Genomic DNA, 17,765 nt, shown 5'->3' with positions numbered 1-17,765 from the left:
CCTGTAGTCCTAGCTACTTGGGAGGCTAAGGCAAGAGAATCACTTAAGCCCAAGAGTTTGAGGTTGCTGTGAGCTGTGATGCCATGGCCCGCTACTGAGGGGGACGTAGACTCTGTCTCAAAAAAAAAAAAAAAAAATTTCTCCCCATGAGCCATTTGGGATTTGAAATCTAAAATTGAATGAGTTTAGTTTTCTTGCGATTAAATGAAGATTTGTTAGCATGTCTGTGAGATCATCAGTGTGTAAAGATGAATCAGAAATAGAAGTTCAGGCACTAAAAACAGTAAATTCTTGTGCCTTTTAAAAAATTATAAAACTCTGGGCAGTGCCTGTGGCTCAAAGCAGTAGGGCGCCGGCCCCATATGCTGGAGGTGGTGGGTTTGAACCCAGCCACAGCCAAAAACTGCAAAAAAAAAATTCAGTGGTGTCAAAAGACATTTTAAAAAAAAAAAAATTATAAAACTCGTGTTTTATGTAAAAATTCAAACCATGGTGTAAAATAAAAGTCCTCCCTTCAGTCTGTTCATCCCTTAGCTCCATTGAGGCCATTGCTATTGACAAATTCTTGTGTCTGCGTCTAGGCGTTTTCTTTGCATCTGCAATTATAAGTATGTCGATATGTGTTATCTTTTTCTTTTTAAAGTGGGTTCATACACTGCATAGTATTCTGACCTTTCCTCACTTACCTAGTCTATCACTTAACTTCTATTTATTTATTTATTTTTGGTAGGTTTTGGCCAGGGCTGGGTTTGAACCTGCCACATCCGGTATATGGGGCTGGCGCCCTATTCCTTTGAGCCACAGGTGCCGCCCAACTTAACTTTTATTTTACACCATGGTTTGAATTTTTACATTAAACATGAGTTTTGTTTTTTTTTTGAGACAGAGTATCTGTCTCCCTGGGTAGAATGCTGTGGTATCACAGCTCACAGCAACTTCAAATTCCTGGGCGTAAGCAATTCTCTTGCCTCAGCCCCCCAAGAAACTAGGACTACAGGTGTCCGATACAACACCTGGCTGTTTTTAGAGATGGGGTCTCACTCTTGCTCAGGCTAGTCTTGAACTTCTGAGCTCAGGCCGGGCATGGTGGCTATGCCTATAATTCCAGCAGTTGGGAGGCTGAGGTGGGCGGATTACCTGAGCTCACAGGTTTGAAACCAGCCTGAGCCAGAGCGAGACCCTGTCTCTAAAAATAGCTGGGCGTTGTGGTGGGTGCCTGTAGTCCCAGCTACTTAGGAGGCTGAAACAAGAGAATCGCTTGAACTCAAGAGCTTGAGGTTGCTGTGAGCTATGATGTGACAGCACTCTACAGAGGGTGACAAAATGAGACTTTGCCTCAAAAAAAAAGAAAGAGGCTCAGCGCCTGTGGTTCAAGCAGCTAAGGCGCCAGCCACGTACACCGGAGCTGGTGGGTTTGAATCCAGCCCGGGCTCACCAAACAACAGTGACAGCTGCAGCCAAAAAATAGCCGGGCGTTGTGGCGGGCACCTGTATTCCCAGCTACTTGGGAGGTAGAGGCAGGAGACTCGCTTGAGCCCAGGAGTTGGAGATTGCTGTGAGCTGCGATGCCATGGCACTCTGCCTAGGGCCACAGCTTGAGGCTCTGTCTCAAAAAAAAAAAAAAAGAAAAGAAAGAAAGAAATATTGTATTACATATGGGTCCAGTGGAAATGAACCCACAGCCCCAGTGTATTGTGGCTGCCGCCTTAGCCACTGAGCTATAGGCACTGAGTCAAAGAATTCGTGCTTTTTTTTTTTTTTTTTTTTTTTTGTAGAGACAGAGTCTCACTTTTTGGCCCTGGGTAGAGTGCCGTGGCATCACACAGCTCACAGCAACCTCCAACTCCTGGGCTTAAGCGATTCTCTTGCCTCAGCCTCCCAAGTAGCTGGGACTACAGGCGCCCGCCACAACGCCCGACTATTTTTTGGTTGCAGTTTGGCTGGGGCCAGGTTTGAACCTCAGTATATGGGGCTGGTGCCTTACCGACTGAGCCACAGGCGCCGCCCGTGCTTTTTTTTTTTTTGTTGGGGATTCATTGAGGGTACAATAAGCCAGTTACACTGATTGCAATTGCCGTGCTTTTTTTTTTAAAAGACAGTCTCATTATGTTGCCCTTGTTAGAGTGCTGTGACATCATAGCTCACAGCAAACTCAAATTCTTGGCCTGGCCTTAAGCTATTCTCTTGCTTCAGCCTCCCAAGTAGCTGGGACTACAGGCACCCGCCACAACACCTGGCAATTTTTTGTTGCAGTTGTCCTTGTTCATCTGGCCCAGTCCAGGTTGGAACCCACCAGCCTTGGTGCATGTGCCTGGCGCTGTAACCACTGTGCTATGGGCTCTGAGCTGATAAAGTAGTTTGTTACTTGTATAAACATACAAAGACACACACACTTTTTTCCTTTAGTGGTACTTCTTGGATTGAATGGTACCTATATTTTTAGTTGGAAGGGAATGTTGAATCCTAATTGGAGGTTATATAACACTTTATTTCACTAAATATAGAAAAGTTCCTTTGCTAACTTATGGACTGATTTAGGCTATTTTTTTTTTTTTTCCCCACCACGTTGCTCTTTCAAACTGGCGTCCTTTTTGGAACACTGTGGCTTTTTCTCTTTATATCCCAGAGGCACTAGCCAATATATAAATTAGAAAGTAGTTTGTGTCCAGAGAATCTGAGTTGTATTAGAAGCTTAGCACTAGTAGACACTTTTTTCTCCTTTGTCTTTGTGCAGATAGCTGATCTGGCCAATGAAGATACTCCACAGCTGTATGTGGCCTGTGGTAGGGGACCCAGGTCATCTCTAAGAGTCCTAAGACATGGACTTGAGGTAAGAGTGGAATTTCTAGATAATCTGCAGGATTTGGAGGGAAGGATTGACAAAGCTTATGTTTATGGCTTTACTTTGATGTGGTCAAAGAAAGAGTTAATGTTTCTATGAAAAAGTATTTTCCTTTTCCCTGTTTACCTTAAATTTATATTTTTCCTTTTTGGAGACAAGGGCTTATCCTTTCACCCAGGTTGGATTACAGTGGTGGGATTATAGCTCCTTGGCTAAAGGGTTCCTCATGCCTCAGCCTCTCAAATAGGTAGGACCATAGACACATGCCACCACGAATGGCTATTTATTTATTTATTTATTTTTGCAGTTTTTGGTGAGGACCAAGTTTGAACCCGCCACCTCCTGTATATGGGGCCAGTACCCTACTCCTCTGAGATACAGGCACCGCCCTATTTATTTTTTATAGACGTGGGGTCTCACTGTATTGCCCAGCCTAATCCTAATTTCTTAATCCTCGCAAAGTGCTGAGATTAAAGGCATGAGCTGGGTAGTCTCAGCCTTTATTCAGAATTTTTAGATAAGTTAATAATGCTATCTTTTTGTATATTATTAAAAGAATAATGTATATCTTTTTGTATGTTATTAAATTTATGCTTTATCACTACTGCTCTTTCAATGTTTCTGCAGTATTTCACCAAAGTGGATTGGATTTATGAGGATTTATTTAGTGAATCTTTTATTATTGGACTTTTTTTTTTGGAGATCGAGTCTCAAGCTGTCACCCTGGGTATAGTGCTGTGGTGTCACAGCTCACAGCAACTTCCAACTCTTGGGCTTAAGCAATTCCATCTGCCACAATGCCCTGCTATTTTTTGGTTGCAGTTGTCGTTGGGCCGGTCTGGGCTGGATTCGAACCTGCTAGCTCCGTTGTATGTGGCTGATGCCCTAGCCACTTGAGCTATAGGCACCCAGGCTATTATTGGACCTGTTGACCCTCAAAATTATCTTGTCAAATCCCACGTCTTTCTCTTTATAGTCCTACTATTGATGCCTTCTATTAAGAGCCTGGCTTTGATCTTGTTAATAGTAAAATAAAATTTCCTATAACATTTGTTTTCAGAGGTTGGGATTAGCAAACTGTAGATCTCAAGAGGCTTGCTGCATGTTTTTGTAAATTTTTTTTTTTTTTTTTTTTTGTAGAGACAGAGTCTCACTTTATGGCCCTCTGTAGAGTGCCGTGGTCTCACACAGGTCACAGCAACCTCCAACTCCTGGGCTTAAGTGATTCTCTTGTCTCAGCCTCCCGAGCAGCTGGGGTTTTTGTAAATTTTTATTAGAACACATCCAAGATGACTTCGGTTTTGAATTCTGGCTCTACCACTTAGTAGCTGTTATCAAGCTTTTATTAAGACATTATTAATCACAAATATTAATGTTAATCCATTATTAATATTAAAACAATAATGGACATCAAGTCCACTTTACATTTTCTTCTCTAAAATGGACTAATTGTGTAAATCAAATGAAGTGATGGCATATGAAGCATTTAGCTTAACATGGCATGAAGTGTTCAACAAATGTTAGCTACTAATACTACTATTCAGGGAATTTGAACATATTTTGTCTCTTCGAAAATATCAGTTTAGCAAATTTTCAATAATTTGGACCAAATTTAGATTTGTATTTCTTAATTATTTAGTTTCTTACTACTCATTGGATTGTAATGATCATCTGAGGAAAACATAATATTTTCTGCAAAAATATGTGTAAACAAAATTTGTGTACAGTGTAAGAGATTAAGAATCATCATTTTTTAGTTTTCTGCCACCTTATCCCTTCAAATCTGTAAACAAATCTTTGTTGTATATAAAAGTATTTTTAAATTATTGGACATTGTCTTGCTCCTCTAAGTCTGTTTGTTGTACTTTGTTTTCTGGCTAGGTAGTGGTCTCAGTTGAGCAGGGTTACTGTTAGTGTTACATTTGGTATAAAGTATAGCCTAGTTGACATATTTTATTAATGATAATGCTCTTAGATTTTCGTGCTATTATATTGGTAAACTAAGAAAAGGGGTAATACCTTCCTTGAATAAACTTGAATTATTCCTATAAAATGTGATTGTACACTGTAATATGTTAAGTAGTCTATTGGTTCTAGATCATTTAAATATGTGTGTGTATACATGTATTTATTTATTTATTTTTTGAGACAGAGTCTCACTTTGTCACCCTCCATAGAGTGCTATGGCATCATAGCTCACAGCAACCTTAACATCTTGGGTTCAAGCTATTCTCTTGCCTCAGCCTCCCAAGTAGCTGGGACTACAGGCGCCTGCCACAACACTCAGTTATTTTTAGAGACGGGGTCTCACTCTAGCCCAGGCTGGTCTCGAACTTATGAGCTCAGGCAGTCCACCTGCCACGGCCTCCCAAGTGCTGGGATTAGAGGCATGAGCCACCCCGCCCAGTCCCTAATTTAAATGTATTAATAAACTTTTTTTTTTTTTAATTGAGACAGAGTTTTACTTTGTCACCCTCGGTAGAGTGCCCTGCTGTCATAGCTCATAGTAACCTTAAACTCTTGGGCTCAAGCAATTCTCTTGCCTCAGCCTCCCTAGTAGCTGAGACTACGGGCACCTGCCACAATGCCCTGCTATTTTTCTTTTCTTCTTTTTTTTTTTTTTTTGTTTAGTAGGCACAGGCCACTAGCCCTGGAGCATGAGGCTTGCATGCAGCCTAACCACTGAATTACGGGCACCCAGCCACAATATATTAATAAACTTTTTTTTTTTTTTTTTTTGTAGAGACAGAGTCTCACTTTATTGCCCTCGGTAGAGTGCCGTGGCCTCACACAGCTCACAGCAATCTCCAACTCCTGGGCTTAAGGGATTCTCTTGCCTCAGCCTCCCGAGTAGCTGGGACTACAGGCGCCCGCCACAACGCCCGGCTATTTTTTGGTTGCAGTTTGGCCGGGGCAGGGTTTGAACCCACCACCCTCGGTATATGGGGCCGGTGCCTTACCGACTGAGCCACAGGCGCCGCCCCTATTAATAAACTTTTTATTTTACATTGGTTCAATATTTATAAAACAATTCTAAGAATTTAATTCAGAGTTCACATTATGCATACCTAGTTTCTCCCTCTAGATTATTTTATATTTATCTTAAGAAACTTCATTTGCTTTCAGTTTTGAGAACCTATAGAACATTTAAGATTATTGACTCTGACCTTAAGGAACCTAAAAATCTAGTAGGAAAGACAGAACAATTAGTTCCCTAAGAGGTGGTGATTGACTTCTCTGAGTGCTTATAGGAGGGAGAGATGATATTCTGCCAAGGGGATAAAGGAATGTTTTTCCAAAAGATGTAGCATTATATTGGTCCAGATGGGATTTGGTTTTATGGGATGCTAATTTAGATGGCTTTTTATGTTCCCAGTGACCACTGGGAACTTTTTCTGAGGAGGATGATGGCATGCCACACCTAAAGGGTGTGGTTTTTGGTTCCGACACCTGTACCTTCCTAGGCATAGACATTCCATGACTTTTGCTGAAGTCTGACATGGAGGTTGACAGTGCCTCTTAACTGTTTTGATTCTTAGTTTTTTTTCCCCAGTAGATGGGTTCCTCCTTTAAATCCAGCATGTAGTCTGAGCACTGCCTTTGAGACTATGACTGTACTGCCTAGTGTAGTTATAAGCAGGTAGCCAAATTGCATGCTCACCAGATTCTCCTGTCCTGTCAGGTGTCGGAAATGGCTGTTTCTGAGCTACCTGGTAACCCCAATGCTGTCTGGACGGTGCGTCGACACATTGAAGGTAAGCAGCCCTTTCCCAATAGTCAAAATGAGGGTCTGGGTGCCATTGTCATAGAAGGCTTAAGAGGTTGTATTTGTAATATTTCTTGATCACTTCATCTAGCACCAGACCAGACACATTTCTGACTCAACAGCATGGTTTTGAGGCTCTTCTAATTAGGGTGCCTTCATTTACTTCTTTTTTTGCAAGTGGGTAAGGGAACACAGTATGGCTGTTAATATTTCAGTACATCAACAGTTGAGTATCCTAGTGCTGTCAAGTGTGATGGTTTTTGACCTTATATTCATAAACTGGTTCTATCTGTGTAAGAGGTGTGGTGTGAGGAAATAGTGTGGCCTTTTCATCTTTCTTCAACTATGTACTCTCCTATTGCCCTGAAGTTCAAGGTGGTGGTGGTTTACAAATTAAGAGATTGACTAATTAACAAGCTAATTAAAGCTTGTTTATTAGTCAGTTCTACTTGAGCTTAAGGAAAGCAGAGTTTTGATTGAGTGGAATGAGAATTTTAGAGCAAGTGGACAAGCAGAGCTAGGGGAAGGAAAGGGGAGTCTGAGTTCCTGGATGAAAAATGGTCACCTCATTGTAAACTTTTGAAAGTAATGTGAGAGTGCAGAGTTGTGCAATAGCGTGGAAGTCTTGTGATAATTGAATTGCAATCCCATAAAATAAAATCAGTGTCGTTGCCCCTTTGATCACTGCCTGGCTGGAGGTCAGTATTAGATCTCATTTTCCTTTGGTTCCTTTGGGAATGTGATACTGGTGAGTGAGATCCTGGCCAGTAGGCATAGCTTTTTAAGAAAACAGCTGCAGTTCCGCCTGATATTTAGATGTTCTGGTTATATGAAACGTGTAAGAGAAAAACCTCTATCAGCAGAATATGCCTCTTTTGTGGATTTTTGTTTTCATTGTAGGTCTTAGAATCAAATCTGAATTGAGTAGAAAGGGAAAAATGAGTTAGGAAATTGGTAGGCTTATTTGAGCTGAAACGATAATTATTAGATAATTGTTTTTTTATGTAATGTGTACATAGGAAATTGGTCAGTGTTGATGTTCAACTTCGCCTTGGCTCTTGAAAATGTTGATACTACGGTTCTCGAAAATGTTGCTAGATTGTTTGAATTAGAAAGCTTCTTTGAGGTAAACTAATATGCTCTTTTTTTAACTTTTTAAGGCAGACTTCATTTTAATACAGAACCTGTAGAACATGTAGGATTATTGACTCTGACTAAGGAGCCTCAAGAAAAACCACCCGTCACTTTTATGAAGGAGGAAGAGAGCTACAGGAGTTAACTTTCAAGGTAGCCTAGGGAATAGGGAGTTTACCTGCCTCCTGAATCTTGGGCCAATGCCCATTTTCACTGATACTGAAGTCAGAGTCTGTGGGTCTTGCTGGCTTCTTTTAGGATTAAGTTCTATGCTTTCATCATGTAGTCATTTGAGTGCCTACCATGTACTCAAAACATGGAATCCCTGTTTCAGAGCATTTGCCATCTAAAAAAGAAAAGTATACAAGGGTCGTCTGAAGTGAACGGCACAAACATGTTGCTGGGTGGGGTTAGCGGAGAGGGAATGGCCATGTATTTCAGCACCAGGGAAGACTCTTTGGAGAGAAGCATTTGCTAAGTTAGTGATAGGCAGTATGTTGTATGATGGAACTTGTAGGTGAAATTTTTTCTGTTTTATTAAATGTCAGAATCTAGGAAAGGACTATATTATGGTAGATTTTACTTCTTAAATACTATACTTTGGACAGTTAGCCACAAAAACAGGTCAGGTTCTCTCATGCTCTTTTCAGATACCCCAAGTTACTGTTGAGTGAACATTCCTCCTGTCCACACATGCTGCAGTCTTCCAGGCAAATACTAACCTTGGCTGGTACTTGGTGATGCATACTACCAATACCAAGCCTTTTTTTCTCTTCCACAGGTGGCTGGTGAAGGTGCTGATAACCACAGGTGTGTACCTATTGCTAGGGTCTTTTGTGGGGTCTTATAGTTTACCCATGGAGAGGGACCTGCACAAAATAGAGGCTGCCTTGATGCTGTCTCTCAGAGGGTAACTTTGCAGTTGTATGTTGATGTGCATAATAGCGATGCACACCCATCTTCCTGTTTACCAGGTGGTCTGATGCAGGGATCATCTTCTCTACTTTCTCCCACAGAATTTGTAAAATTTGACTAATTTTTCTTTCATTAAGCTGAAAGGGCCGGTAGCTAGCAAACTTTAGCTTAATATTCTCCCTTGGAGTTGTATGTTCCAGGTGTACTGACTGAAAGATCAGGACCTAGGGGGAGCTTTTGATGAGTATATTCAGGACTTTGCTGAAATAAGAGAAGCATCAGGTACTGACTATAAAGTGACAAATATTGGAGGCTTTAGTCATCTGGATGGTGGCTCACTTTTACCCTTTGGAGTGAGTCAATTATTGAGCCTTAGATCCTAAGGCAAGGGAAGTAGTAAAGTGTTCCCCTCTCTGGCGTGCTTTAGCAGTGCTCAGACAGCAGTAAAATCTGGGACCTAAAGATGCATTCTCATACCTTAATAGATTCTTCACTGAGGTATGATGTAATAATGTTCCTTCACATGAGACCTGCAACCCCTAGAAAAGGGCAATGTGGATATTTATAGTTCCTATTTATTTACCATGACAACTTGGCTTTTTTAAAACTCAAACTTTAACCTGTAGTCACCCTATGACATAAGAGTAAACTGCTACACGTCTTTCTCCTTGTAGAATGGAAAGGGTAGAAGTTACAGTGTGCTTGGTATCCTCAGGGCAATGGATATTTTGAAGAAATCTGATGTAAAGCAACTTTCAGACGTCAGTGGTTGCTGCCCTGCTTATTGAATTGTATAGCAATTCAATTTAAGTCCACTAAACATCTCTTTTCTTTTATATGTGAGCATTCTGGGGCCTTGGTCAAATTCCAGATGAGGACCCAGGTACCCCTCCTTACTTTATTCTCCTCCATTTTCTTTGATGATCTGTTTTCTAGAAGCTCCCTTTTTCCCCTTGACTGAACAAAGAAGTTAAAAATCCTGGTGGGTTAGAGCCCTTTGTTGGCTTTTTAATTTGCTCTGACAGAGATTTTAAGTTACTAGGTGTCAGTAGTAAGACCATTGGAAATGATAACAATACTCATACAATGTTAAAATTAAGGAATTTCTGTTAATTTTTACACATCTGAAATCTCCAAGTTTGGTGTCATGTGGAGATGGATTTTGGTTATATTTTAAGCTATTAAGACATTTCAGGGACAATCATGTCTTTACTCACTTTAATATTGCAGTGCTTAGTCTTACAAAGTTGTTTTATAAGATGTCCTCAAAGCATTTGCTATACATTGACAGTTATGATAAAATAATTAGAAACTAAGTTTCTTGTCCACTTTTACTCCTTATGATTTGGAAATTGATCTTTGTTCCTTGCTTTTCAGCCACCCCAGTATACACACACACATGTATTATTAACTGAAAACGAAAGTTTTGCAACACAGTACTCACCCTTACTATGTGTCTGGCAATCTCATAAATTATATTTATTTCTGTTATGAAGTGCTGATTGCAAACCACCAGTTGACTTTATGTATATGTCCTGCTGATGGTCAGAACACTACTATAGGCCACGCCAGTGATATATCGTCACTTGACCCCTTTTCTGTAAAGAATACTGATTCTGCTGAAGTAATCTAGTAACTTAAGTTTATCTGAACCTCAGGGCAGTTAGAACCCAGTGTGTCCTTCATATGTGTGACTAGACCAGCCCTGTGGCATTGAAAGACAAACAGGGGCTTGGCACCTGTGGCTCAAGCAGCTAAGGCGCCAGCCACATACACCTGAGCTGGCGGGTTTGAATCCAGCCTGGGCCTGCAAAGAACAATGACGGCTACAACCAAAAAAAAATAGCCGGGCGTTGTGGTGGGCACCTGTAGTCCCAGCTACCTGGGAGGCAGAGGCAGGAGAATCGCTTGAGCCCAGGAGATGGAGGTTGCTGTGAGCTGTGATGCCATGGCACTCTACCCAGGGTGACAGTGTGAGGCTCTGTCTCAAAAAAAAAAAAAAAAAGAAAAACAGGGTCTTACAGCTGCTAGAAGTGAGTCAGCTGCTCCAATTTAATACTTTTTCTTGTTATTCTTTCCCTTATTTACCTGTCTTCTGGGTAAGGGGGACAGAAAATGGGGAGTTGATATAAAATTATAAAGTAGAGAAATCTCAATTCTTGAAAAAATAAGCATGCCTTTGTTCAGTATTTATCAAGCTTTATGCTAAACATTGTACTGGATGTGGGGGACACACATGGAGCTCTTCCATGTTATAGGGTGGATATACGGAAATAGATGGCCTTTATCTATGGGATATGTAGGAGGAACTTTGGAAGTTTCCTGTATATTTCAGATCCTCTGACCTCCTTTGGAAGCTCATTAGTGTTTATTTATCCAGCTACATTTCATTATGAAAAGCAGATCCTAATAGATTGCTTATGACCACAGGATTATTATATTTCTAAATAGTGAAAAACCAGAGAGGTCAAGGAATAACAATATAAACAACTCCCAACTTCCTACCCCCCCGCCCCATTTCCTGATTTTCTAGTGTTCTTACATCATTCCCATTAGGACTGGGGTTCTCCAATCCTAGAATGACTTTGTCTCATAGAGGCTTAGGTATTCTATTTTATTCATCAGAGCTTGTATTCCTACATAAGCTTTTGGAAGAAGTTAGGATCTTTCTTGGTTATAAGGAGTATCTCTTAAGAATGGATTGTGGTTGGCCAGTAGCACAAAGGGGCTCTAGCTTGAGAAACATAAATATTATAATATCCAAAAATTGCTCATCCCTTTGATTCCCTTGCTTTGTCCACTCTCATTTCTCCAACAATTATCTAAAGAAAATATGAAGGAAGCAGAATGTGTGTGTAGGCTGTTATGACCCCCACATAATAATCTTTTGATTATCTGTGCTCTTTGTGTGTGTGGTGACTATAACACAGAAGAAGAGCATTGGAAGGTTTCTGAAGAGAAAACTCTTAATGTTTCATTTGACTTTATAATTCTAATGAGTTTTTACCTAACCAATTCCTTTCTTTCCTTTTTCAGATGAGTTTGATGCCTATATCATTGTGTCTTTCGTGAATGCCACCCTTGTATTGTCCATTGGAGAGACTGTGGAAGAAGTGACTGACTCTGGGTTCCTGGGCACTACCCCGACCTTGTCCTGCTCCCTGTTAGGAGACGATGCCTTGGTGCAGGTGAGGATTGTCAAAGGTCACTCCCCTACTCAACTCGCTTTGTTCCTTCTTTGCCCCTCATTGTGGTGTAAGCTGCTGAGTTCTTGTCTCGTTTTCCCCTCATCTGCCAGCAAACCTTAGAGGAGGGAACATTTATAATAATTTTGACGTATAACATCACCTCTCTGTTGTTTTTCTGTTTGTTATAGAGCAGAGTCACATCACTGCTGCTTTCATCTCTGTTAAAGCTTTCCTTTTTCATTTTTCCTTCTTTTTTTTTTTTTTTTGTGACAGTTTCATTTTGTTGCCCTCGGTAGAGTACCATGGCATCATAGCTCACAGCAACCTCAAACTCTTGGGCTTAAGCAATTCTCTTGCCTCAGCCTCCCAAGTACCTGGACTACAGGCGCCCACCACAACACCCAGCTATTTTTGTGTTGTTGGTATTGTTTAGCAGGCCCAGGCCAGGTTCGAACCCACAGCCCTGGTGCATGTGGCAGGCACCCTAACCACTGAGCTACAGGTGCCAAGCCTCTGTTAAAACTTTTTATTAATGTTTTGTTGATGAGCTTTGAACTTGAAGTCGACATTGCAAAACAAACTTTTAAGAAGTTGACCTTGCCTATGGCCTATTAACTTCGTTTTTATCATTGATTCAACTGGTGCTTCAAGTGCCATAGTTCCAGATCTGACAAGGAAGACAGATGCAATAAGTGTGAGGGTCATTTTGAGTGAGAAATCAAATCCCTAAAGTCAGATTTCCTTCCATAATTGACTCCAGGTGTATCCAGATGGCATTCGTCACATACGAGCAGATAAGAGAGTCAATGAGTGGAAGACCCCCGGAAAGAAAACAATTGTGAAGTGTGCAGTGAACCAGCGGCAAGTGGTGATTGCCCTGACAGGAGGAGAGTTGGTCTACTTTGAGATGGATCCCGTATGTTACTTTATCATTCACTGTGAGACTTAATGTGTAGAGTAGAGAGGTAGAGATGGGAGTCATAGCTCAGGCATTTAGATTATAGCCACAAGAAAGAGAATCAGGAAATTTAAGTGTCCATAAGTCAGTCTGGTTCTTTAAGGACAGGGAAAGAGGATTAAGTTGGCATCTCATTGGAGTTATGAAATGCCTTCTTAGTAGTAAAATGAAACACTTGCTCCATCTACACGTAACCCTCTACTTTTCATACAAATACAGGGTGGCCATAAAGTTTGTGTGCAATTTAAAATAGACAGCTATTTCTAAGCCAGTCTCATTTGCAGGAATAGACAGCTATTTTAAACTACACACGAACTTTATGGCCACCCTGTATTTGGTGTAGATTTAATTTCTGTAATTAGAGTTCATTTCAGAAAATTACTTCTGTTCTTCTGTGTGGAAGGATAGCATGGCTATTCTTACTGTTAGGAAGTCTCTAGTGTGGCGTTTATAATCTCATTGTACTTTGATTATCATGTTTGAATTCTTTTTCGCCCAAAGTATTCTCGTGAAGAGATAAGCAGTTTTATTTATTTCCATTTCCTGCAAAAGAGGTTGGCTTACAAAATTGTGGCACATTGATCTTGTCAGAAGGTCTCTTGATTCTCTTCTTGGTGAGAGACATTGGTTTTGTTTGCTGTTAGCCTATATATTCAGTCTTGGGAACTCAGAAATTCTTGTCCTGCCTTTTCTGGGCCCAGGTTTTAGGGGTGAATTGAGCATCTAGACCCATCTCTTTGTAGTTTTGACTGCTTGCTGTTTTTACTCCTATAGTCAGGGCAGCTGAATGAATACACAGAGCGGAAAGAGATGTCAGCAGATGTGGTGTGCATGAGTCTGGCCAATGTGCCCCCTGGAGAGCAGCGATCTCGCTTCCTGGCTGTGGGGCTGGTGGACAACACTGTTAGAATCATCTCTCTGGACCCCTCAGTGAGTGACAGCCTTAATAACTTCAAGGATCTTCTGGTTGGAGCCCAAGCACCTGGCCCACTCCTGCTGTCCATCTCTGGGATCAGCTGGGCTGGACCTAGAAATCTATACCTGCTTCTTCTCTTGATTATCATAGCAGCATATCTCAGGCAGGAGTCTTCTGCTGTGGTTTTTAAATGTTGGTCAGATTACTTAAATGTTTCTTTGGCTTAAGCCCTAACCCCCTTTTGTAGTTACAAACCACAAAACTCAAGACTGTGTTTGCCTAAAAAAAGAATGACTTGCTCCAGAGCTATCTAGGTGACTTTTAGGGGAGGTGTCCTTTGTATGTTTACTTTTACCATTATCCACTTTGACAAAAAGACAAAAGCATGATCCTCTCAAAGCTTATTCTGAGACTTAGTTTAACTAATAACTGACTATCCTTTTAAAACTCGCTCCTGGGGTCTTGCCTATACATAAGAAAGCACTTCTTCAATCATAGGATTTAAAATTTCTATGGGTATATTTCTTCTAAAATTGGTGATTTTTTTAAAAAAATGTTTTTATGATTTCTCCCCCCTTTCCCATTAGGACTGTTTGCAGCCTCTGAGCATGCAGGCTCTCCCAGCCCAGCCTGAGTCCTTATGCATTGTGGAAATGGGTGGGACTGAGAAGCAGGATGAACTGGGTGAGAGGGGTTCAATCGGCTTCCTTTACCTGAATATTGGGCTACAGGTAAGAGCTCCAGAGGCTTTGGGTATGTTTCATCCCCACCTTTGTTTGATACAGGCATTTTCTATGCCTCTGGTTCTAGATCCCACCTTATGAAAAGTGAGCATTGCTGCTCTGGGTTCCACTTCTCTTAGCTCTTAAATTAAAAAAAAAAAAAAAGTATTTTCATGAAGAATTTTCACATCTAAAAATGCTTCGCAGTCACTGCTGTGAGTCAGAACTAGATGGGGTCCTCAAGGGTCACCTGTAGTTCCCACAGTTCATTTCAGCTTTTGAAATGAATACATTACAGTACATAATTGGCTCTATTAGTAATAAAGGACCCTAGATGTACCCTGTTGTTAAAGCAGCTGAGCTTTTCATGCAATGGAAAGCAGAAACATGAGATTGTGTCAGGGTTCTTGACTGTATACTTTTTATTTTCCTTAACGATTATTTATTCAAACATCTAAATAATCTAGCCCAGGTAAATTTTGCTTTTTAATTTTGCTTCTTAATTTAGAAATTACCAAACATACCCAGAAGTTAAAAGAGACTAATATAATGAATCTCTATGTACCTGTTTTTAACTGCTATCAGGAAAGAAGAAAAAGAGATGAGATACAAATTTTTCAAGCAAGGTTAATTGTGTGATTACATGAATAAATTCTGATGTTAGTTCCCTAGGAGAGATATACATGGGGGGGGGATATTTTGTGTGTATATACACACATACACATATATTTTGAGACAAAGTCTTGTTCTGTCACCCAAGCTAGAGTCTAGTGGTGTCATCATAACTCACACAAACCTTGAACTCCTAGATTCAAGCTATCCTCCTGCCTTAGCTTTCCACATAGCTGGGACTGTAGGCCTACACCACCATGCCCAGCTAAATATCTCTTTGTTGTAAAGTTTCCCCTCACCCTCATACTTACAGCTACTGATAAATATTGCCTAGACTTAGCAATTTCATTAAAGGTTAAAAATGATTTTCTGCTGGATTTTCTTGTCTAAAAACAAAATTAGTTCCATTTCTTTGGTTAGAATTTATACAGGAAATGGCAAAACTCTACCTAAGCCCCTAGTTGTTCACCTGCATTCAGAGTAAAGAGTTTGGGGTACAGCAGTCTCTCTTCTGTGGGGGCTGATAAAGTGGACGGGTTATTATTTTGTAAAGTAATACCATTAACTTGTGGATTTTTGCTTTGAACTATTTTTTTTTTCTTTTTTTTTTTATTAAATCATAGCTGTGTACATTGATATGATCATGGGGCATTGATATGATCATGGGGTGCTTTGAACTATTGTGAGTGGGGGGTACTAAGTTGCCTCATTTTAGGCAAGTGGGAGTTCCCCTTTGAAGTTGGTTTCTTTTTCCTTATCACATGATCCCACTATCTTCAGGGGCTTCCTTGCCTTCTTATACAGCAAGGTGTCCCCATATGTATCTGAAACAATCTTGCCCCAGTCCCAAATTAGTCATTTCTCTGAGGTGCTTTGACCCTTTTAGGGGGAATAATGTTTAAGACCATAGCTTGGGGGCCAGCACCTGTGGCTCAGTGAGTAGGGCGCCGGCCCCATATATCAAGGCTAGCAGGTTCAAACCTGGCCCCAGCCAAACTGCAACAAAAAATAGCTGGGCATTGTGGTGGCCCTCCTGTAGTCCCAGCTATTCGGGAGGCTGAGGCAAGAGAATCGCCTAAGCCCAAGAGCTGGAGGTTGCTGTGAGCTGCCACACTATGGCACTCTACCGAGGGCAACAAATTAAAACTCTTGTCTCAAAAAAAAAAAAGAAAGAAAGAAAGACTATAGCTTGGTTATTTTTAACTATAGATCTTTTTAAAAATAAATTTATTGATTGATTGAGACAGAGTCTTACTCTGTGCTTTAAGGTAGAGTGCTGTGATGTCATAGCTCATAGCAACCTCAAACTCTTAGACTTGACCAGTCTTCTTGCCTCAGCCTCCCAAGTAGCTGGGACTATAGGTGCTTGCCACAATACCTGGCTAGTTTTTTTTTTTTTTTTTTTTTTTTTTTTTGCGGTTTTTGGCTGGGGCTGGGTCTGAACCCACCACCTCCGGCACATGGGGCTGGCGCCCTACTCCTTTGAGCCACAGGTGCCACCCCTTTTTTTTTTTTTTGGAGACAGTATGACTGTCGCCCTTGGTAGACTGCTGTGGCGTCTCAGCTCACAGCAACCTCAAACTCTTGGGCTTACACAGTTCGCTCGCCTCAGCCTCCTGAGTAGCTGAGACTATAGGTGCCCACCACAATGCCCAGCTATTTTTTTTGTTGTAGTTGTCATTGTTTAGCTGGGCCAGGTTCGAATCTGCCAGCCTTGGTGCTTGTGGCTGACACCATGACCACTGTGCTATGGGGCGCCGAGCCTAGTTTTTCTATTTTTTTTTTGGTTTGTTTTTGTTGTTGCAGTTTGGCCTGGGCCAAGTTTGAATCCGCCACCATCGGTACATGGGGCTGCTGCCCTACCCACTGAGCCATAGGTACCGCCCAAGTTTTTCTATTTTTAATAAAGACAGGGTCTTACTCGGTTATGCTGGTCTGCTGAGCTCAAGCAATCCACCCGTCTTGGCCTCCTAGAGTGTTGATTACAGCCATAAGCCAGCACACTGGGAAAACTATTTCAAAATTTAAAATTGTAAAGAAGAGCTTAATGTACATGGTGAAAAAAGTAATTTATAGAGTATATAGTGAAAAATAAGTATTTTTTACTTCATACATGCTTAATAACTATTTGAACAAATAAATGATTTAGTGAGAGAATGAATGCATAGCTCTCTGATTATTAGGGTCTTTTTTAAACCACCAAGTCTTTTCTTTCTATTTGCTCTGATTTGCTGTATAAAATAGCGAAGGGAGAGGTCCTATCATAGCTGATAAGCTTCCATGATGAGTAGGCTTCACTTGCTTCTCTCCTTTTGATTAGAATGGTGTGCTGCTGAGGACAGTTCTGGACCCTGTCACTGGAGATCTGTCTGACACCCGCACTCGATACCTGGGGTCCCGTCCTGTGAAGCTCTTCCGTGTCCGCATGCAAGGCCAGGAGGCAGTAAGTAATGGAATGGGGCAGACAACATGTTTGAATGTTAGTTGCACCGACTGAGAAATACCTTTATTGTAAATTTCACTTTCACTAATTCGCCAGTATTTAGTTCATGACTTGATCTGTCACGTGGGAAATCTTGAATTCTTTATCCAGAGTTTCCTGACTGGGGTTCCGAGGAACTGTGCCGTGATTTGCTTATAGGTGGGTTGGTTCATCTGTCCCTTCAGCCCTCTGGCTCCGCAGATAGGCCTGGAGGATAGCTAGAAACTTCA

The 17,765-nt window shown here is 41.1% G+C and overlaps 1 protein-coding gene across 1 annotated transcript in view; it reads left to right on the top strand.

Moving 5' to 3' along the window:
* SF3B3 (splicing factor 3b subunit 3) overlaps window positions 1-17,765 on the top strand; it is a 57,277-nt gene that overhangs the window by 27,710 nt on the left and 11,802 nt on the right. Inside the window, exons 10-16 of the mRNA XM_053607196.1 lie at window positions 2,735-2,830; window positions 6,525-6,597; window positions 11,694-11,845; window positions 12,606-12,761; window positions 13,578-13,733; window positions 14,307-14,450; window positions 17,374-17,496. Of these exons, the coding sequence (XP_053463171.1) occupies window positions 2,735-2,830; window positions 6,525-6,597; window positions 11,694-11,845; window positions 12,606-12,761; window positions 13,578-13,733; window positions 14,307-14,450; window positions 17,374-17,496 (900 nt within the window). The remainder of the gene's footprint in view (window positions 1-2,734; window positions 2,831-6,524; window positions 6,598-11,693; window positions 11,846-12,605; window positions 12,762-13,577; window positions 13,734-14,306; window positions 14,451-17,373; window positions 17,497-17,765) is intronic.

The sequence above is a fragment of the Nycticebus coucang genome, chromosome 2, assembly GCF_027406575.1.
Source record: "Nycticebus coucang isolate mNycCou1 chromosome 2, mNycCou1.pri, whole genome shotgun sequence".
Taxonomy (NCBI): Eukaryota; Metazoa; Chordata; class Mammalia; order Primates; family Lorisidae; genus Nycticebus; species Nycticebus coucang.
This window is presented reverse-complemented; position numbering and strand designations above follow the sequence as displayed.